The sequence below is a fragment of the Theropithecus gelada genome, chromosome 14, assembly GCF_003255815.1.
Source record: "Theropithecus gelada isolate Dixy chromosome 14, Tgel_1.0, whole genome shotgun sequence".
Lineage (NCBI taxonomy): Eukaryota > Metazoa > Chordata > Mammalia > Primates > Cercopithecidae > Theropithecus > Theropithecus gelada.
In genome coordinates, this window is record NC_037682.1 from 57,977,677 (window position 1) to 58,001,203 (window position 23,527).

Sequence of the window (23,527 nt, forward strand, 5' to 3'; positions counted from 1 at the left end):
CCACCGCGCCCAGCCTTTTTTTTTTTTTTTTGAGATGGAGTTTCACTCTTTTTGCCCAGGCTGGAGTACAATGGCACGATCTTGGCTCACCACAAGCTCCACCTCCCGGGTTCAAGCGATTCTCCTGCCTCAGCCTCCTGAGTAGCCAGGATTACAGGTGCCCACCACCACACCCAGCTAATTTTGTATTTTTAGTAGAGACTGGCTTTCACCATGTTGGCCAGGCTGGTCTTGAACTCCTGATCTCCAGTAATTCACCCGCCTCAGCCTCCCAAAGTGCTGGGATTATAGGCGTGAACCACCACGCCCGGCCAGCAGAGTTAGTTTTCAAACAAAACTCTGTTTGACCCCAGAACTCATTTTAGTCTATTGTATTACACAGTTTCTCAAACAGAGAAAGAAGTCCAAGCATTTTAAGAGACATTTAAAAAAAGCACGCTAAAATAGGCAATCAACAAACATTCAGTGAGCCCAGGAAATGTCCACTCAAATTGCCAAGACTTCATTGAGCACATACTACCTATCAGGGCCTAGTGCTAAGGCTATGCAGGCCACAAAGGGCCTTAAGCAGTTCTTCCCTGAGTGTGAGGGCACACACAGTAAGTTCTCCGAGTCTTGAGTACATGAGTATCTTAAGATGTAATCATCCCCCACACCACCTATTCTCTTCCCCTTCTTTCCTTTCCCTACCTCCCTCTCTTCCTTTATTACCTCATTCTCTAGTTCTCTATCCTTCTGCCTACCCACCTTGTTCCCAAAATGTTTTTAGGCAGTTTGCAAAATAGATATTTTCAAGTTAAAAAATAAATCATAAAAATTAAAGCAGGTAGGAAAATAAGTTAAAGTCAGAGTTACAGTCAGTAGAAAATCTATGCCATAAACCTCTATAAACAGCTAGAGATAGACTATAATGTACGTGTGAGCCTCCCAGCTGCCAAAGCAAAGGGGAAAAGGAACAAGTGCACAGGTCAAGGTCCACAAGAAAATGTCTTTAGACTACTAAGATCTCAGGGAAAAAACATCCTCCATGAGACTTCATTCTTTCATTCAACAAATATGTTTTTAAACACCTACCAGATGCCAGTGCCTAGACACATGACAGTTACTAATAAAACAAAGCCCCTGTTGAGTACTTGAACATCTTAAGATGATGCTTAGCCTGGGCACAGTGGCTCATGCCTGTAATCCTAGCACTTTGGGAGGCTGAGGTAGGTGGATCATTTGAGCCCCCAGGAGTCTGAAATCTGCCTAGGCAACATAGTGGAACCCTGTCTCTACAAAAAAAAAAAAAAAAAAAATTGGCACCCGTAGTGGCACGGGCCTATAGTCCCAGCTACTTGAGAGGCTGAGGTGGGAGGACTGATTGAACCTGGGAGGTTGAGGCTGCAGTGAGCTGTGATCATGCCATAGTACTCCAGCCTAGGTGACACAGTGAGACCCTGTCTTAAAAAAAAAAAAAAAAAAAAAAAGATATTCACGCAGTTTTGTCTTCTGATCAGCATTCAAAATATTGCTTTGATGTGATTTTTAAAAGTTTCACAATATATCTCTTTTGAAAGCTAAGAGTCTACTCTGCTTCCATCATGGCCAAAATCCCTATTTTAACTACCAGGTTGTGATTGGTCATACCAATGTTCCAGCTGATGAAGACAATATTTTCACTAGTTCCAATAGCCATTCCAATTGGTCATGCCAGTGTTTGAATTAGTCACACTAACATTCCAAATAGACATTCACAATTGGACACACTAACATTTTAATTAGAAACCTGAGGTTGTGGCCGGGCGCGGTGGTTCACGCCTGTAATCCCAGCACTTTGGGAGGCCGAGACGGGCGGATCACGAGGTCAGGAGATCGAGACCATCCTGGCTAACACGGTGAAACCCCGTCCCTACTAAAAATACAAAACTAGCTGGGTATAGTGACGGGCGCCTGTAGTCCCAGCTACTCTGGAGGGTGAGGCAGGAAAATGGCGTGAACCCGGGAGGCAGAGCTTGCAGAGAGCCGAGATCATGCCACCGCACTCCAGCCTGGGTGACTGAGCAAGACTCCGTCTCAAAAAAAAAAAAAAAAGAAACCGGAGGTTGCTTAATTTCATATAGTTCACTGATAATAGAACATTACTTATTCTCTTCAGCTTATATCTATTAGCATGTGCTTCGACCTTTCATGATCATCTTCCCCTTGTCCCTGTCATAATTACTGTTCTGGTCCCTAAACTCAAAATCGCCTTCAACAAACTTATCCCAGTCCAGCTCTACTTCCCCATCTCCAGATCCAGCAAGGCCCTTAGCCACTATTATGAACTGTGATCTCTAAAATGTGTGTTTTAATAGGAGTTAACTTATCCTACATCCTCAACTGCTCCTTCTACTTCCAACATAAAGTGAATCTTGTGCTTTCAACAATATTACACATTCTTTCCAGTCATTTCAGATGGAGACCACTCAGCTTCTACCAGCCCAACTTACAGAACACTGTGCTCCCTATATTCCAGGGCTGCTTCCAACCCATTATTTGGCCCCCCGACCATCCACATCTATCCTCCTATTGTAAGGCAGTGCTCTTCACTTATACCACATTCTCCCCAAACCGAAGGAACTAACCCGCTTCCTTCAGGCTTTTTTCTTGATCAACAGATTTTCTACCTACTTTAGGCGCATTCCACCTCCTCAATAGCTTCCACATCCTTGTTATTAATTTTTCCATTCAGCATCCACTCTGGCTTCACATTCTTTGACCTCAGCTCCAATAGGCTTTGCTTTCCATTTCGTTCAGCGTTTCAGCAGCACAGTCACAACTTGGATCTCACGTGTATCCAGAATGTGTTTGCTTTGCTTCTAAAATCTTCAGCTCTGAAATTCTCTCTGGCCACAATCTTCTGACCTTTCATCTGTCCCACTTGCTCACTCAACCTCTAAGTTCTTCTGTGGCCACTAGTTACTTAGTAACTCTATTTTCCTGGCTTATCAACTTCCTTGAAGCAACATTGTTCTCCTTATCCACTCTGTACCTTGAGGTGAGTCATTTCAATTGTATTCATACCTACAGCAGAAAATCCTCATGGGATATCAACCCTGTACCAGGCCTCGTGTGCATTTGTTAGTCTTTTGTCTGATTCCACTCTCCACAGCTTAAAAATTGCTAGTAAAAGTAACTTGATGCCAGTTGGTTTCCATACAAATTTATGCTATCTAATTACAGCTGATCTTCCAATACTGCCTGGCAAAACTTGTGTTTGTCTCTGTCCGATTCCTTTCAGGAACTGTTCCAAGTCTTTTCTGTTCTGCTCAAGCCCTAAACCCCTACCATGTCCCCCTCTTCTCCTCAAATAATCTCTCCTCATATTTGCTGAAAAGATAAAATGCATCTGTTCACTGAATGTAAGTTCTATTTCAAAGTTTCCTAGCATCATCTTTCATTCATATATCTTAAATCCCTGTCTAGAAACAGCAAGCCCATAGTTCCTTTCCAAGGATAAATTGCCACAATCGCACATTGCTATCTTTTCTACAGGCTTCTTTCATCTTTGAAAACTGTTCCCTAGCTCAGAACACTTCCAGGTGCACATAAAAAGTAACCATCAAAGGATATAATGCTTCCAGAATTTGTTCCTGAATTGCCCCTGACTGACCTTCCCATTTCTGGCTATTTCTCAGCCTCCTGACTCTTCATACATCCCCATACAACTTGATAAACTTTACGGTAACTCCCTGGTCAACCAGCAGCCTTTGGCCCTGTTCTCTGAGTTCTGATCCTGTTTCTCCCTCCAGCTGGTAACTCAGAATGGCTCCTGCTCACATGGTCCCAGACTCTCCCTCACTTCTATACTGCCTTTGAGCAAGTTCCTACCAAGCTCTGTGCTACTCTAGGTTAGGGCCATCAATCATCCACTCTGGCAGGCATTTAATCTCTCTCTAACCATCAGCTCCCATTCCTCAGGCTATAAACATGATCAAATTTCTGACATTCTAAAGAAACTTCCGTCTTGACCTTGCACTCAAAGCTACCACCATCAACTCCCATGTCCTCTTGCTGGACAGATGCATGTGTGTGTGTGTGTGTGTGTGTGTGTGTGTATGGGTAGGTGAGTAGGTGTGTGTGGGGTGTGTATGTGTGTATGGGTGGGTGAGTAGGTATGGGGTGTGTGTGTGTGTATGTGTAGGTGAGTAGGTATGAGGTGTGTGTGTGTGTGTGTGTGTGTGTGTATGGGTGGTGAATAGGTGGGTGGGTGTGGGTGCATGTGGGTGTATGTGTGTCACTCCTCAATAAGATTTCTGCCTGCCTGAACCTGGCTTCTGCCTTCACTAACTAGGGCACAGAAATAATCCTGAAACCAATGTACAAACTTTGAGATGCAGCTTGCATTTCTCATATCTTAACTGTCTCGCCCTTCATCCATTCAATGTAAGGTACTCCTAGCCACCCCATCTTCCTTGCTTCAGGTTTTCCTGACCTTTCTTTTTTCTTCTCCATCTCCTTTGCTGGCTGCCTTTATTCTGTCTATCCTGTAAGGAAAACATTCTTGGAGCCCTTATTCTCATTCTCAAGACTGGAGTGAACTGTGATCCAGGCTGTCTGGAACACCCACATCCTCGCCAGGCAATGCTTGCCCCCTGCTGAAGGCTTCCTGACCTTCAGGGTGGAATTCTGTTGGAGTCATGCAGCTACCGCAGTGTATGAGGAGGAAGTTGAGGGGAGGCAGTGAGCTGAGGATAAGGGGCAAAGGCTTCACAGGCGGCATTCTGCTTCTGCTCTCAATTGTTTGAAGGTTGCCTGTGCAAATGAAGAGGGAGGTGGTCTGGGGGAGGGTGGTTTGTTTTACTCACTGTGATGGACCATGAAACTGGGTAATAAATGTTTAGAAAAAAATCAATGGACAAAACTGCCACTAACCTTTTCAGAAGGACAAATACTTCTTCTTTCTAAGAGATGAAAGAAAGTTTATATCTCGGAGCAACTCATCATTTCCTTTTTCCAAAACTCAGGTTCTGACTAAAGCTGAAAAAAAGAATTTGCCTTTCAACCTATTTTCTCCTTAAAGGGCCACATCTTGAAGCAATTACCTCTATCTTTAAGTGTGGAATATGACCCAGGGAGTTACTGACCAATGACAGAGGACTGCAGCCAGACTGGCAACCTGAAACCAGAATGAAAGAGTGGGCAATGGAAAGGCATAAAAGGAAAAATAAGTCTCTTTGCCCTTTGAAGTAAAAGGCCCAGGTCTTGCAGGGAAATCTCTTTCATGAGTAACACTGTGCAGAGAAGAGGTGCTTGTAGTCAACTCGAGTTTGAGTCCAGACTCAGTCCTCAGTAACTCAATCATCTCTCTGAACCTCACTCTTATCTGTAAAATGGAGTTAAAGTATCTACTTTGCCCTGTAGTCTGGATACCCAACATCACATCGGATAAGCATGAAGAAACTCATTAGCTCATAAATCCCCAGAGGGAATTTTGGGGAATATTTGAAAAATTCCTGTTTTCTTCACTTCTGAATCAGTGTCTTACCCACCTCAGAGAGATTTGTGTTCCCACCGGAACATGTACACAGCTCTGTTTAATATTCTCTTTGAGATAGAAATACCTGCTTAAAGGCACTCCTGGGAAATTTACCAGGCAACTACTAGGCCTAAGTCTTAGGCCCACGACCTCCTGCTCAGTGTCTTGACTCACAATGCCCAACCGTGTGATAGCACGTGCTTAATAACACTGGAATAACTTTACTATAACTCTGAGAAGTAAGAGGTGGGCAATACAGAGTCCATATTGTCATCCTCAATCTCTACTAGTAAGAAAACAGGTGCACTGACTTTCCCAGATCAACAGCAAATAGCGAATCTACAGAAACTCATATCCATGAACTCTTAATCCCCTATATTTGTCACTCCCCAACCTCACCTAAAAGTCAAAAAAATGAAGTTGCCTAAACCTTGAAGCTCTGGCTCAGTAGGGAGGATGGAAATAGAGGCTGGTGTTGTCCAAGATTTCCCAAAAGCAGGATTATGTCCTCACAAGGTTTGCATCCTTACTTCCTCCCCACGGTGCTCCCTTTCCCTGTGTTGTTTTGACACTGAACATTGTTTCTGTTTATATGGATTATATCTGTAAATGGCCAGTCTCTGGAAAATGCTCCATTTGGCCACCAGCTCCATGTAAAACCTCTTATCCACTGAGTAGCATCAGCTTCTTCCCAGAGATCCTCTTCCTCTAGAGAAGGGTGCAGAACCTACTAGACCCCAGTGAGCTCACAGTGGCTACTTTAGAAAATGCCACCACGGGCCTCAAGTATATCACAGACCAGGGAAACCCTCCCCATGATACAGAGATTTTTGTTACCAGCATAGTTTGAGCCAGTCACGAGAACATTGCTGGTCCGTGCCTGAAACCCTAGGGTATAATTCTGGGCCCTGGCCTCTGATAGCCTCAGTGTGCAGCTGAGCAATGCCTTGATCTGCTTAAGGACCAAAGAGGCAGGGCCCAGTGCTGTGAGTTCTACTTTCAGGCTCAGACAATACCAGACCAGTGAAAACTGACACGGACTGTCCCTCCCTTAAAGATCCTTTTGAGAAATGTCTCTTCATTTTATTTTATTTTTTTGAGTTTCATTCTTGTTGCCCAGGCTAGAGTGCAATGGCGTGATCTTGGCTCACTGCAACCTCCATCTCCTGGGTTCAAGCGATTCTCCTGCCTCAGCCTCCCAAGTAGCTGGGATTACAGGCATGTACCACCACACCTGGCTAATTTTGTATTTTTAGTAGAGACAGGGTTTCACCATGTTGGTCAGGCTGGTCTCGAACTCCTGACCTCAGGTTATCCGCCCACCTCAGCCTCCCAAAGTGCTGGGATTACAGGCGTGAGCCACAGTGCCTGGCCAAGAAATGTCTCTTCTTAATGGGGAAAGTTTCCTGGGCAATCCAGACATGCTCAGTGAGTCTAAGACCACATCTGACTAGGTGCTTCCATAGGCAGTCCTGAGAGATGCTTGTAGCTGTCTATACAGACAGCTACAAGGTATGTCTATATGTCTATGTTGACAGCTATGAGATGCTTGTAGCAGTCCTGAGAGATACTTGTAGCTATCATATTCCCTTCCCATCCCATATCCTGCCATGGGCTGCAAAATAGAAACATTATTTTGCCCTGAAAAGTGTTCATAATCTAGGTGGGCTCATGTGGACCTGCCCCTTTGCTGGCTCTGGTTGGTTCTGGTTTGCCTGTCTAACCCCAAGAGAGGTCTTTTTGTTCTTTCTGGAGGCTAGATGAGTTCATGTGTAGACAAAAATAGATACGAGTTGGGAGGTCAGCCTTGAGCAGGGACAGGCTGAGGATGTTGTGGCTGGGGATACAATGAGTACATTGTTCATGAACTGGGTAGGGAACTAACTCCTCACCTCTTGTGCTCCTGGAGGGAGGTTGACATTGGTCAAGAGAACACTATGGAGAGAGACAGCTCAACTGGGGTTCTTGGAGCCCCTCTAAGCACAAAGTTTGGGCTATGCTCATTGATTTGGCTTTCCCCAAGTCCCCCTAGAGTTATTCCAGACTGTGGAAGGGGCCAAGTCTAGAGGAGAGGTTGCAGATTAGAGGCCTGCAGGCCAGGCTTGACCTATACGTATGTACTCTATGATTCACACAGCATTTAAAAAAACTTAAATTAGCTGCTAATATTTTAAAAGCAGACGTCTTTAACTCTTTAAATCTGGATTTTGAGTCTTGTGAAAAATGAGAATATCTAGCATTACTGGGCCTAAATGGGCAGTCAACTGGAGTAGAATAGCAGCTGCTGCTTTCAGACAGGATGTCTTCAGCCTGCAGGGTTATCAGGAGCAGCAAACCCAGAGGAAGCACCTTATCTATAGGCAGTCAGAAGGGCGCATGCTGAGACAGTGAAAGGATTTCCTTTAGAGCCTTTGAGCAGCAGGCTCGCCTTGGCTCTGGGCAGGAATGGTTTCTGAGGCTGGCAGAAAGAGGCAATTGTTTGTCTCCATTCTCTGCCTCTAGGCCATGAGTCATTCTTGCTCCTACCACCAGAAGCCAAGGGCCCTGCAGCCCAGGATATCTCAGTCAAATCAGGCAAGTGTTTGCCTGTCCCTAGCTCAGAGAATGCATACATAGTCCAGCCAGAGATATTGCATCAGCACTGTGGTGCAAGAATCAAGTGTCTTCACAAACAGCATCAAACAGACATCAGGAAAGCAACAGCATGTGTGGCCGAACATTCATCTTTGGATTTAGATCTGGGAACTCAAAAGATCTCAAGCTCTGGTGCCACCCAGCCCAGCGAACACATGAGTGGGAGATGAGGCTCAGATGTGTCCTATGGCTTGAATTCAATTTGTTAAGAAAGGAGCACTGCACACTGCTATCATTTTACCCTTGACAATTTGAGAGAACACAATGAAAGCTTACGAGCAGAAAAATAACTTAGTCAAGCTCAGAAGTGGCTACCATACTCCAAAATATGCCAGGTTAAGACATCTACTTGTATAGCACATGGTACCACATGCCCAATACCAAACCCATAGCACACAAGAAAGAGGATTTAGAATAAACAGAATAAAAAAGGTAACTGAGCTTATGACTTTTTAAAAAGTCTAAAATGGCATCCATGGGATGATGCTTAGAGGAAGTAGACAGCCTCTCCCCAAGTGGTACAGGGCATCACAATCAGACTCCTTGTCACAGAGACTTTGACAATGGAGCAGAAACACTGCCATGGAGAGCTATGCAGAGCAGGCACAGCAGCACGGGCAGTCAGATAACTCAGGCACTACAATGCAGCTATTCTCTGACCTCTGATTATATGGTTACTCTCCCGGCATAACCTTCCTGAAACATCAGCCTTCTGACATGTTCCTTTCCATATTCAAATATTCTTGATCTCTTTCTGGATTGTTTACACCATTCCATCATCTTCCTCCCTTATCCTTCTCACCTCAAAACCACACCTTGTGCAGACTTGAAAACACAATCTAGTAGGTTGTTTTCTGCACTCTTTCTGAAAATACTTTCATCATTTGAGATTTTTTTCCATCAGGCTATTTTCTTTCCTGGGTCTTCAAAAGAAAGATTCAATTAAAAAAAAAAAAAAAAAGCTTCAATTCCTCTTGCTAGTCAGATTTTCAGGGAATATTATGAACAAGAGCAATGGCACACAACCTAAGTAGAAAATCAAATGGAGCCAAGAATGTGGTAATTTATTAATCAGCAATGAAAAGATAACAAACAGGCCGGGCGCGGTGGCTCAAGCCTGTAATCCCAGCACTTTGGGAGGCCGAGATGGGCGGATCACGAGGTCAGGAGATCGAGACCATCCTGGCTAACACGGTGAAACCCCGTCTCTACTAAGAAATACAAAAAATAGCCGGGCGAGGTGGCAGCGCCTGTAGTCCCAGCTACTCGGGAGGCTGAGGCCGGAGAATGGCGTGAACCCGGGAGGCGGAGCGTGCAGTGAGCTGAGATCCGGCCACTGCACTCCAGCCTGGGCGACAGTGCGAGACTCCGTCTCAAAAAAAAAAAAAAAAAAAAAGAAAAGATAACAAACAAAAGTTTCTGAGCCATTGGAACTGGTTTTTATGGAGACATATATGTAAAAACACTGACTTACATTTATATAAAGTTATTCAAAGGCACTCAAACTAGCAAACACCAGAATTAAGATGTTTATCATGTGACCAAAGGCAAAACGCAAAGCCTGTGTTCACCAGTATGCTGTCAAGAAACAATCTGAGTCTTATGCTGATCATGACAATTAAAAAAAAAATGCTAGTGCTTTTGGGGGAAAGATTGTAAGTAGTCCTCTAATTGAATCCACTCATTTTAAGGACCAAACTTTTGTTCTTTAAGTAATTGTGAGCACCTTTTATGTGCCAAGTACTCTGCCAGGAGTTATAAGGCATACACACATAAACTTCAGTCATTGTTTAATTTTCAAGATAACTTAAAATGTAAGAATGATTTAAGGAAAATTAAATATTAGATATATTAATACAGTTCATTTAAAAACCTAATTAGCTTCTCAACAAATTCTGAAGAGTTTTGATGCAATAAAAATTCAACACCCCTTCCTAAAAAATTGTAGCTCATTATTTACAATACAGAAAAAGTATTTAAGAATTGAAAAATAGTTAGGTCAATTCTGATACTTTTACTAAGAAAATCTATTATAAGTGATAGTAAAGATGACAATACAGTAAAAATTTAAAATGGGATAAATTATATGATATTAAGCATACAAAATCAGAGGACTAAATTGCATATCTCTTGGGACTACAGATTTGGAAAGTACATGTATACACATAACAAGGACAAAAAGAAAACAAGGAGAAGACATTATTTGAATGGTAGGGAACAGTTTAATATTTTTTCCATTTTGATATCTATTACATTATATTAAAATGTTATTTATGTAGTAATTTTTATTTAAAAAACTATATAGAGTAGGAAGAGGTGGAGCGGGATGGGAAAGGGGCATAGAATCAGCTGAGAATTGACTTTCTAAAACTCCAGATGGCACCCACAGGATGAGGGTGAGGCCCCCAGCTGAGGGCTCCCTCACTGCACCAGGTCTGGGGAAAGTGCTATCTCGGAACCTGTCTAACCAGCTCAGCAGGTTATTCATCTCAGGGCAGCCCTTCCTTTCCCTACCCTCTCTGCCACCCTCAACGTACAGGTTGGTTTCACTTGCTGTATAAACACTATACACTGAGCAGCCAATCCCACCTCCAGGCAGGATGGGAAAGACGACAGCGAGATCTGTAGCCTGGGCATACAAACGGGCTTCAGCACATGAGCTGCTTCAGAACCCAAGGGCCTTCAGTGCACCCGCCCTTACCTGTTGAAGCATCTCTTCAGCAGCATTGAGTTTCACCTGGTGTCCTTCCAGACACACTTCCAGGTCTCGAATCTTCTCTCCCTGGGCTTCTACTTGGTCTGTGAGGACACTCACCTGTTCCAGGAAATAAAGCAATGGTGTAGGACCAGGGACTTCACATGGTGCAGGAAAGCCTCCCCACCGCAGGCGAGCCGTGAAACCTCACCACTGACTCTTACACACAGGGAACAGTTTTGCTTTTTGCTGAATGGCGGGTGGAGGAAGTGCCCTGAATGAAGGCAGCTCCAGTTAGATTCTTACCTTACCAGGGAATCTCGGCCACTGCTCTGATGACATGGGTCACGTTTACTGCTCTTGACAGACTCAAGAGTAAAACACCCAACAGCCACAGGAGCTGCCTCTGGGCTGGACTCCTGCTCCTTATTCCTTTTCCAGAACAGCCCCAACCTCAAGGCACATCTCAGCTGGCTTGTCAGAACTTCTGCAACCTCATGTGGAAGAGCGTTCCAAACTTCATGGAAACTAACCAATGACCTTACCTCTCTCATAAGGGTGTGAGGACTGCTCACCTATCAGGCGAGTGTTTTGTTGCAATTAAGGAATGTGGGCTGTAAAGGGCATGTATTAGCACTGACAAAACTTGGCTCCAGAAAGGTTTTTGTGCTTCACAGGCCAAAACATGACTCTAAGTCATAAATATAGAGGAGCCACATTACACATACGGTGGCAGGAACAAAGTCATCTTTCTGAAGAATGCTGAGAATCTCTATTGAAAATATTAATTAGTAAAAACTCATTTACAGGAAGTCATTCAAATTATGCCCTAACTATATATTAACAATGGTTTTCATAGCCTTCTCTATTAGCAAACTGCCCTAGGATCCTTTTTCTTTATTAAGAGATGGCTCAAAGCAAGAAGAAAGAGAATGAGTGTCCTCCCCAAGTGAAGAAATTAACAGTTGATAAACTGAGATCCTTTCGACCTTTTTGATTAGAGTCATTGCCATTTACATATAGAGTATCCGGAATTATTTCCCAGTCTGTAATGGAATAATAGATGGAGCATGAGTTGATGTAATTCATTTATGAGTGTTTAAATAAACTTTCTGAATTACAAAGCGCCTGTTTAAAAAGGAACTAATCTAAATTAATATGCCTACTTTAAGATCTCCATTTTTATTTTCCCAAACGATGAATGAATTATTGAAACATATTCCTGGAGTCGACACATGGTTAACATTCCACTTTTAACCAAAAAATCTGTTTAAAAAAAAAAAAAAAAGGCTCTATCAACTTGGTCCACCTTACACGCAAACCTTTGTGGGTGGGTGTTTATTTATTACTCCCTGTGGCCCAACACTCTCAGCCATCCTGAACTAACTCCACTTTCAAAAGGGCAGGACTCTCGGGGTGGGCTTTGTTCGCTGGAATCTAGAGTTTCTGTTTGTGAAGGATGTTTTCTGGTTAATCTTATTATGAGGGTTAAACATTTCTATGGTCTATACCATGCCTTGAGGCCATATGTTGGTGATACTCAAGGAATTATAGGATCTCTAGCATTCTGTAGCTAATTGTTCAGCTCCAGGGTCCTTCTGAACCTCAAGGCTGATTCTAAGTATTACGAATGAAGGGATGTAGGAAATCCAGACAAAATACATAAAGGTCCTAAAATGTGACCTTCGTTCACTAAAAACAACTATTTTTGAAACCCTAATAGATGCTAGGCATAATTTTAGGTACTGGAGGATACACAAGTTAAAAAAAAAAAAAAAAGGATGAAAATCCTTTTCTTAAGGAGTTACATTATAACAAAGATATAAGAGATTTTGGTTTTGTTTTTAACTAATCCTAGAAACAAAGTATTTTGTTATGTGTGATTTGCCTTTTTCTACCAGTAGAACCAGGAAAACTTTCTGGGCCAAGGACTCTAAATTAATTCAGTCTGGCTAAGCTGCTGTGTTCATTAAGCAAGAGGCTCTACCCTGCTGAGAATCTGCCTAACCAGCTCCACTGGGCCACTACAGAACAGCAGTGATCACGTAACAGATACTCCTGGAGTCTGCCCATAAGCTCCCAGTAAAGTAGAAACCACTAGGGTCAACTTCTGACTTTACTGGTAAGCAGCTTCCCAATTGTGTTAGGATTATTTAAATGGGGATTATTCAAGAATTCAGAATTTTAGAAAACTATGAATGTGAAAGGCAGCATTATTACACAGGACTTTAAAAAATTAAATTGTAATCCTCTCTAAATAGGAATGTGCTATTTCAATCATGAAGGGTCCTGGTTCAAAAGTTTGCAATGCCATACTGTTTGCTGCCAAATCTTACATTGGATACTCTTTCATTAATCATGTCATTGGGATAAGAGTTTCAAATTACATATCCCTCAAATATCTGTGCTACAATGTGCTATTCAATCTGGCCCCTGCTACCTCTCTAAAAGGCAGCTTGCACCACACTTTTGGGCACAGATTCCAGGCACAATGGCCCCTTGCTATTCTTCCCACACCCCAAGCACACTCTTGCCTCATTGTGTGGGCTGGACTGACCACCTGCTCTGCCTGGAATGCACTTCTCCAGGTATCTGCATGGCTCCCTGCCCGGCTTCCTCCTGTAAAGGAGATCTTCCTTTTACTACACAATCCTCATGCTGCTTTACTTTTTTCCAGAGTTCTTACTAGTGCCTGAAATAGTTTATGTATTGGCTTATTGTCAATTCACACTCTCCTTTTTCTTTTCTTTTTTTTTTTTTTTTTTTTTTGAGATGGAGGCTTGCTCTGTTGCCCAGGCTGGAGTGCAGTGATGTGATGTCAGCTCACTGCAACCTTCAACTCCTGGGTTAAATCAATTCTCCTACCTCAGCCTCCTGAGTAGCTGGGATTACAGGCACCTGCCACCATGCCTGGCTTATTTTTGTATTTTTAGTAAAGACAGGATTTCATGCTGGTCAGGCTGGTCTCCAACTCCTAACTTCAGGTGATTCACCCGCCTCAGCCTCCCAAAGTGCTGGGATTACAGGCGTGAGCTACTGCACCTGGCCCACTCTCTGTCTTTCAAATGGAAGATCCACAAGAATGGGAACTTAGTTTGCTTCCTTCACTGCTGCATCCCAGCATCTAAAACCAGCATCTCACAAGTTGTAGATACTCAATTATTTTATAATGAAGAAATTAATGAAGTGAAGAAAAACACAAAACTTCAAAGTAAAACTGTATATTTGGTATGAGTTCAGTTATTTAGAATAGAGGCAAGAGAAAAAAAAAAAAAACACACACACACTGGAAAAAAGGCCAAAATGTTAACCTGGTTCTTCAAATTTTTAGAATTTTAAAAGTTTCTAAAATCATTCATTACCCTTATGTTCATAAAATACAATGAAAGAATAAAACATATAAGGTAAAAAGAGAGAAAACAAACACATTGCCACCTCATAACCCTAGTGCTCTAAGCTAAAGCCCACAGCCTGGGGTGGGGGCCAGGCCTCCCTCAACCCCTCCCTTCATTCTATCACTAGCCTAACTCATCACCCTTTAAGCTTTTAAGGAGCTGGGATTAGGATACGAGCCTTTATATTTTCCAAATCACCAATTAATATCTGATGCATACCAGACCTTGAATAAATGCTTGCTAAATCAATTTATATTTTCAAGAGTTAACACAGCAAAGTGCTAGACCTGCTTCTTCAACAGCCTTCTTATGAGAATACTTAACTCTATGTCCTACCAAGGCACACAAACTTTCAAGAGCAAAAAAAGCTCCCTTGACTATCCTTCTCCGTAAAAGGTTTTAGAGTTCCTCTCTTTCAAGCAAGACAGCGATCAAAGGCTTAGCCCATTACCAGCTCGAGGGGATTTGGCATCAAAGTGATCAGTCTAGATCTAGCGTCAGACAATTTGGACTTGATTCCATTAGCATTCACCCTTAGGCCCATATCACCCACAGCTCTGTTTTATTAGTGGCATGAGGATATATCTCCCCTCCCGCACAAGACTCAGGGGCTTCTGGGGGACAGGGCCCATTTTGTTCATTCTTAGCACCTGGAAATCAGCGTGGTCATGGGGCTTCCAGTGAATAGAGGCAAGTGCTTGGTAGTGCATGATCAATGAATGAATGAATTCACAGCCCCCCAAAGCCAAGTCTAGAGTTAAATGTCCCCTGAGTTACTTAATGTTTTATTTCAGGAAAAGTCTTTTCTAAAAACATATGCTTTGGAAGGAGAAAAATTCCAACAGAGAAAATCCCTTGTGCTTCCCTTCCACGTAGGGGAAACTACATAGTAGGAGGTAACAGGATAAGCTGATTCTCACCAAACAGTACCCACCTGCAATATGAGGGACTCCTTATCCCCTTCTAGACGTGCCAAGCGTTCCTGGTAAGTTTCATTACTCGCAGCACTGTGGTGGTTTACCTGGGACTAAAGAGGACAGAAAAAAAAGAATACACTTAAAAGGTTGGAAAAACATCTTACCAACTTCGAAATGAAATAGGGGATGCATGTAATTTGTGAGGATAGCTTCACTGATTATATGTACAAAACCACTCATCAAAACAGGAAACCACAAGATTTCAAAACTACCATGAGGAGAACCAGATCACATGCCACTGAAAGGTGTGCCCTGGAAGTTGGCACAACCACCCCCTGGATGATCTCACTCCTGGCCAGGAGGGCCTCTGTGAAACTCTAGGCCCAGCAGTGCTTGACTTGACCAGTTGGGTCTGGGTTAGCCAGAGGCACAGCCTCCAGAGGCATGTTGACAGTGAGGGTCTGCTCTTTGAGAAGACTGGAGAGCTGGCGCCATACACCAAGGGACTACATGGTAACAGCTTCTGGATAGATCTTGGTATCTCCTAACTCTCATGCCAGGGTCCCCTGAAGCCAAGGCACACCTTACTGCATGGAGGCCCATCCTGAATATCACAGTGAGCACGAAGGATGGAGGATGTCAAATGCAAGGCCCTTCACTCACACATCCCTTCCCACCCCAATCCCACCCTCTAATGAGAGCTTTGGTAGCCAGGCTAGCAGGTCACATTTCTGCAGTGCTAGAGCTGAGAGAAGCAAGCTAAGACAAACATCTTGAGAAGAACTTAAATAATAGCCAGAGGGATGCCAGAGCAAAAGCACAGGAAATGACAGGTAGCCAGAAACTACAGAAAACAGAGGAAAGGGAGAAGATGTGAAATGTCAGAGGAGAAGCAGAATCTTACAAATGCCCTGAGCAGAGAAAGGAGGTGTCACTTTCTTGGGTGTGTCTGACCTGGTTGTGGGCAGACAGGAGAGAAGGAGCTAATGTCACCAAGCTGGCCCCAACACCTCCTTCCTCCATGCGAATGGAAGACTGAAACCAGACTGGTCTGCAATAGGCCACCTAAAAGGTTGGCAGTCTGAAAAAGTAGATCCAATTGCTAAATGCGGAACTGATTATCATATAATCTGAGCTGGTCCAGTGAAATCAGTGCTTCAGTATTCACGAGGGAGGTGTCTACTACCCTAGAGGAAAGTCTTAACTGCGCAGAGGCAGATGTGAGAGACCCAGAGTTGGGCTACCTTGTCCTAGGCCATTTCCCCACATTTCAACTTTTAGCATGGGCTCTCCCACCACCATGAGAAAAGGCACCTCCTTCCTCCTCTCATCCCACCCCTTCCCAATGCACTGCATAGGTGAGGGAGGCAACAGAGTCATGCCCAGTTCTAGAACAGAAATGTGGACCAAGCATACTGCATTCAAACCCTGGAGTCTCACTAGTGAAAGATGCATTGCTTGTTTGTTGAAGGTGCAGCCGGAGGACAGGCCCAGGGGCCACTCCCCAGGCCAGCTGTGCCAGGCAGCACCTGCTGCCACACCTCTGTCTTCTGCTCCAGCCCCTCTGGAGTCTATGTCTTGTTCATTGTTATGGAAGCTCTTAAGAACGTTAACAATCACAAATGACTTCTTTGTTAATGGCAGTTTATTGTTGCTAAATTAATATTCCAGTTCTCACATGATCAAATCCTCTGACTAGAATCCAAGAATATATTATAATCTATATTTTCTCAGAACCTGAGAAGGAAAGATAGGAGAATAATTCTTAATAGCAGGTCAACTTCTTTGTCAAAGAATTCATATGATGGTGATTTCCAGTGGACAGAGAATTAAAAAGGACCCAAGTGTCCAAGTGAAGCTCTGCACGTAGAACCCCAGTGCCAAGTCCACATGGACACGGAGCCACCTAGCTCTGGCAGCTGCCCATTCTCTGGCAGGAAATGAAGGACAGAAGACTAAAGGGAAGACTCCTTCCACAGACTCCAGAAGCCACTGTACCAACTATGCCTTATTCAAATGGTGTGCAGTATATTCTTCATTATAATAAAAGGTCTACCCATACAATCACCCAGAGAGGTAACTATTTTTATTAGTTGACAAAGAGTAAGAAAGTTGAAATCAGAAATTCAGTTAATAAAATGTATGACCCAGATTCTATAACACATGCTAGAAGGGGGATCAAAAATCTAGATCCACGCTAGCAGCCAATGAAAAAAGAGAAGCACAATCAACTTAACAGATGCGCAGATCAGTGTGGTAAAATCAAATCAATTGCCTAGGAGAAGTATAATTATTCTGGAGCAAGGGATAAACTTCATGTTTTCATCCAGAGATTTTGTGTAATGGGATCAGCAATACCCATGATGACACCCTTAGAGTAAACAGAGCCCAGTAGAACTCATTGGTTTTGTGTGATGTTCTCAGAATAGTTCAGAGGCTAGTGGACAATATGGGCCAAAGGTGAAAGCAATTCTATGGAGACTAATATAATACGGTTCAGGCACAGTGCTGTAAATATACAGCAAGCACCTTGTGCTCAGTATGTGCCAGGCACTGTTCAGAGCACTTTGCCATAATGTTTGAGTTTCCTACAAAATGTTTCTATTAATTAAAATATATTTGAAAATCTAGAAGCACTGTTAGAGGACCTAGAACAGTGGTTCCTGATATTTGTCCCTCCTATAACAGATTCAAGGAGCCAACTCCTTTCCTAGCAGTCATACTGGTCCATACAGCAGTGGTGTGCATGGCAGACAGGTCCCTCCTGCACCCAGTGCATCTTCCTCTTCTACAGGTCCTTCAAAATCACTGGTCTCCAGCAAGCTTTTTAAAGGTATTAAACAGCAGTGAAAGATAATGTTCCAGACAGAAATGCAAAGTATCACTAGCCTTTGCTTTTGATGAAGTCAGAGCCATGTGTTTTCATGATCTATATAGGACTGGGATGTTAAAAAAAACTGCATTCTTCAGAAGGGCATAGGCCAGGATCAAATGCCACCTATGCCTGGAGAAAAACTTGGAAAGCATCTGAGAACAGGGCCAAGAAGAGGATTGTCTTGCTGAATGCTAATACTCATCAGCCAAAGGTAAGGATTTGCCTTTGGGTGAATCTGTATATTCTGTATTCTTATAATATGGCAACAGGTTCAATCACATTCTGGTATCATTCTTGCATTATAAAATGACTACATCATCAGGGCATAATAAGCTTTGTGGTTATCAAAATGTGATTCCAATTTATTGAGAAATATATTTTAAAGGACTGAGTTAGGACACACCTCTGTTTTGCTCTACTTTAAAGAGAGCTTGCTTGGTCAACAAGTATACCTGCTTCTTTAATAGTGGAATTGCAAACAGAAGGCTTGGATAGATAGTGGGTCCCTGCATGATTCCAGGTTTGAGGCATCCCTGAAAAGTCTTGTTCATGTTCCTGATTAGGTAAATCAGTGATAGGGCAGTTGCCCAGCTCTCCATGAATGAAGTCAGGTTGCAAGAACCAAGCCAACATTCCACAGAAAAGAAAGTCCAATCAAATTCTGAAGGATGCCACATGCTAATTTTCTGGGTTTTTTTTTTTTTTTTTTTTAGTTGTTCTTTTTGAGATGGAGTCTCATTCTGTCACCAGGCTGGAGTGCAGTGGTGCGATCTAGGCTCACTGCAACCTCTGCCTCCTGGGTTCAAGCGATCCTCCTGCCTCAGCCTCCTGAGGAGCTGGGACTACAGGTGTGCACCACCACGCCCAGCTAATTTTTTGTATTTTTAGTAGACATGGGGTTTCACCATGTTGGCCAGGATGGTCTCCATCTCTTGACCTTGTGATCTGCCCACTTCGGCCTCCCAAAGTGCTGAGATTACAGGCATGAGCCACTGCACCTGGCCTACATGCTAATTTTCTATTGTTTCCCACTGTGATATGGCAAGTGACTATAAAGGAGAGTATCATCCACCCCCTGTTCTACTTGTTAAGGATGCTCAACCCACAGATGAATATAAGAAAGAGCTAATTTTTACTCAACCAATGACATTAGCCACTAGGCTAGACCTGCCAATGGTAAGCTCTGTTACATATATTTGATCAAACTTCCTCCCCCTCTGTTTTGATGGTTATTGCTACAAATGTGACAGGGAAAAGTCAATCTTCTCATTCAAATTTTCCATTGTCAGAACTGTTTCTGATACTGTAATTCAGGTTAGTTACCTAAAAATATTGTGAGAACCATGTGATCTGTGTGCCCTATGGAGAACTGTTAACTACAGATATTTCCATATCCTCTTCAATTTTGACTAAAGAATGCCACAGTGAAACATACTACCTCTCCTATATCATGGAACTGAATCAAGACAAGGGCTTCTTGAATGCATATCGTTAAGAACTGAGCACCTTTAGTCAAGATTATTGAAGCCAAACCACCCTTCTGTCTATCAAGCTTTGCTCTCAAGAGGTTGAAAAAAGTCTCAGACACAAGGAATTCATCCTCTAAAACTCAGATCTTGTGGAGGCAAATATAAAACACAGCACGGAGTTGTCATATCAAGGTCTTCCCTAGGCCTTGAGAGTAATATTCCAGAGTGTTTCAGAAACAGTGACAACACATCTCCTTGATTCTTACAGGTTATCCTAGGGTCTGTTTCTATAAGACCCAAACAGCTACCCCTGCTGGGGCTGGGCAAGCCTAATGTGCAGCTTGAGCAATTAACAGCCTAAGGTGTGGGTATTTTCTAAGCCATCCCTAACTGAGAGGGGCCTCAGAAAGATGTATCAGCTGTGCAGGATATTCTATGGTTGGGATTCTGGAGTTGATCATGATAGTCAATCAGCCTCAGCAGGGAGAGGATAGAAAGAGAACTGTGAGTAGCCAGGAGGGAGAGGACTGGCTGACCAGCAAGATTCCAGCAGGGATAGTCTCCACATAAGAGGCAGTTTGGACCGTACAATGACACTAGCCTAACCTAAACCAGGTCCTGTCCCTGCCTCTCCCATCCCTCCCCTTGGTCAGTAAGAAATTTACTCTTGATAAGTTCCTCAGGCACAGAGAGCTGGATGCTGGCAGACTCAAGAAATCAAGATTTCTGCACCTTGGAGAACACTGCATTTTAGGGATGAGATTTTCAGGGGATGTGTAAGGTCCAAAAAAGAAACTTCATCAGGAATTGTGGTGAACCCTAGATCAGCCGAATTTTCCCCTTGTTCTCTTGCTGAGGAAAAGGAACAGAGAAGACTTGTATCAGTCTTGGCAGAGAATTCTTCAGCACCCTGCTTTAATGGAATCTATTGTTTGTGTAGAGTAGGCTGAGATCATCGCTTTTACTGTAATTATGTGGCACAAATGAGGGCTGCCATCTTCTTAGAAAGATCCTCATCTCCCTGCCACTTGATCCAAGCTTGACTTGTTGAAATCCTTCCTCTGAATTTTTAAACTTGGGAACATAGCATGGTAGTGGTGGTGCAATAGTTCTGAGGTTGTCAGTGGCCATGTCCTGCTCCATGGGGAAAAAGCTGGTTTGCAGCAAGAGACAGCTATGAACCAAATGTGCACAGAAAAGCAAACAAAAGCCAAGAAAAAGACTGGAGGCATTCTCATCCCTGGTGCATGCTGTCTAAAAGCAGAGATATATTCCAGGCCTTCCTGTTGGTTCCCTCTTGGCCTGGTTCAAACTGAGTTTCTGTTATTTGCAACCCAAGTTCTGGTTAATGCATTTGTCTCAAAAGGTGATCAACTGACTAAAATTTACTCCTTTGGAAACAGACCTGTAGGAAAGAATTCCTGCTATTTGGATATAGTTCTGAATTGCAAAGGAATTCTGCCACTATTGCTTGATTTGCTTAAACTGGTAATTTTTAAGATAGGACTGTCAGTCTTAAGCCAACTATAGTTCAAACCAGGATTATCGTCAGGGGCTAATTGAGATCTACTTTGTGGCATAGGGAGTGTCTGTGTGGGATGTACTAGGATAAAAAGGAAACCCAGTCTCTTTTGTGTGTGGAATAGATGACTTTCTATCCACCACCTGTTTGCTTCCATTCTTATTTCCCATGTAGAGCAAAAAGGTTAAGACAGGGAATGAATACAAGATGCAACAGGCCCATGGGCATCAACCGGGGTTGGTGGAGGTGGGGAGCAGGATGTGGGATATGAAAAAGTAAGTTCAAACAAAACAAGAAATAAACAGGAGCTAAAGTCTAAAAGATATAATCAGAAAATGAATCAGAAAATGAATAAATGAAGGGTAGATAACAGAAATATATCTAACAACTGTTTAAGAAGTTATGTCGAGAGAATTACATGTCAGACACAGCTATACAAATGCCAGGTCTGGGCACTGGGAGGCTGAGAGCTCTGGGTTTCCTGTGCCCCTGATTTGGCCCAGCTGAACTTCAAGTCAGGGGATCCCTGGGGACTTTCTTGTGTTGCTTCCATATTCATTTACAGAATTTCTGTTGCATCCTCCTCCCCAAGGGACCACCTTCTCTGCAGAAAGAGGACAAACCAAGAATAATTAGGAGGCTGGGGATGCACCTAACCATGTGTAATCTCAGGTAGGTCACCTCATCTCAGGCTTTCCATCCTTTCAAAAGAAAAAATTATGCTTCATGGAGCAACAGAGAGCGTCAAGTCGGGTCAGTATACCTGAAAACGTGTGGTACTAAAACTACAGAATGCTCTTTATAGTAGGGTGCTCTAAAAATTCCTGTGTGACATAAACAGTTTTTGAATAATCATAGGAATACTTTTTTTTTGAATAATCATAGGAAATGATTTTTAAATTATAATTTAACACATGAATTTAGCTAACTTATAAATGAATTTAGCTTTGTTTAATCTAAAAGACCAATGTTCAGTTAGAAGCACCAGTTAGAAGGCATCATTTAATGTCTTCTACAAAAAGTTTTAATTAATTCACTTTTTTTGTGTAAGAGAACAATGGGGGCAATATTTCTGATCAGGATGCCTAAGAAATATCTATAAAGATCTGTACAAACAACCCAAGGAAACAATAACCAAAATACTTTCAGGCTTGAAATGAAAAACAAAACAAAACAAAAAGAAAGCCTCTGTGATAGTGACAACACAGAACCCATCATTAGCTAATAGCCCTGGGATCATGCCTTTGGGCCACAATGCCAAAGATGAGTTCACTTCTCCACTATCCCTGAAAAAGTGCTCACATTTTGGAGTCATATATTCATGGCCACATTTTTTGCTTTCGTACAAGTCTTTTATTGTGTACTGTAAGTATTATGTGCTAGATACATGTTTATAATGAGTATACTGGGAATTTCTGTAGCTAATAATAACCAATCATAAACACATGGGTTTTTATTTCTGTTCCAATCTAGTGGTTAGTTCAAATGCAGGTTAAACATGAACTTTTCAGCCAAGTTAACCCCCAGAAGCCTCCTCAAAGACATCACCCTCTGACTGCAGTGGCTGTTCATATCCATGACAATGCTCTCTCCTGGCCTAGCCCTTCCACTGTAGCGTGGCCACGGGATAGCCATATTAGTCTCTCCATGGAGCTCTAGACAGGGTGTGAGTGCTTGATGCCATGGCTGGGGTCCTGCAGATTTGTGGGCAGCATGACTGCTTTATGGCCTGGCTGGCATTTGCAAGGAGAACACACCCTTCACATGTGCTGTGGTACACCTCAGGGATGCTGGGTGAGGGCATTTCTGTAGCACTCCCCAACTGGCACGACCCAGGAGACTTCCTTCTGGCACTGTACTTCACTGAACTAGGGGAAGGAGTTGGTTCCAGAGTAGTCAAATGGGGCAAGGGGAAGATCACAACAGGGCTGTCATTGGTATACAAGTAAGGAGTGTGGGAAAATCTAAGACAGTCAGTTCCCCAGTGTGACAGCTCTAGCCATCATGTTGGTTTCTGAAGCCAACAGTTGCTTCTCAGGGCTCTTGCCTTGGGATCCTCAAAATGTATATGCCTTCCTTTTTTTTTTTTGATATCAATAGCTGTCATCTTGGCCAGGTAGAGTTACATTTCCTTCAGTGCTTCTAATAAGCTATAAATTCCAGTGCCTTCAGGATCTTGGCCACAGTACATACACTGTCCCAACTGGTCAGAGCATGTTAAATTATATGACGGCTCTTTGCCTGTAAATACGCTGAGATTTTGAATACAGCATGTTGGGTAAGCCTGTAAATACGCTGAGATTTTGAACATAGCACATTGGGTAACCTTGTCCTGGATAAGCCTTAAAATGATTCTGCCTTATTTAGCCATTTAGATGACATGTATTTTTAGCTGAATAAGAAAACAAAAGAAAATGTATAGTGTTTCCATGCTGCCTGGTCAAAAGGATCTTATCAAAATCCAGAAAACCAGTTACAAGTGAACCATAGCTGCCAGGCACAGGGCATCAGGGGAGATAT

General features: G+C 42.9%; 1 protein-coding gene across 9 annotated transcripts in view; it reads right to left on the bottom strand.

The window, feature by feature from the left end:
• Positions 1–23,527, bottom strand: part of PPFIBP2 (PPFIA binding protein 2) — a 144,823-nt gene that overhangs the window by 49,187 nt on the left and 72,109 nt on the right. For 7 of the 9 annotated variants that reach the window (XM_025355980.1, XM_025355985.1, XM_025355982.1 and 4 more), the window contains 2 exons: positions 15,159–15,251; positions 10,836–10,949 (listed from right to left, as the gene is read on the bottom strand). In XM_025355980.1, the coding sequence (XP_025211765.1) occupies positions 10,836–10,949; positions 15,159–15,251 (207 nt within the window). Of the gene's footprint in view, positions 1–2,652; positions 3,567–10,835; positions 10,950–11,135; positions 11,324–15,158; positions 15,252–23,527 lie in introns of those variants that run through there. The other 2 variants (XM_025355987.1, XM_025355988.1) reach the window with 2 other exon arrangements.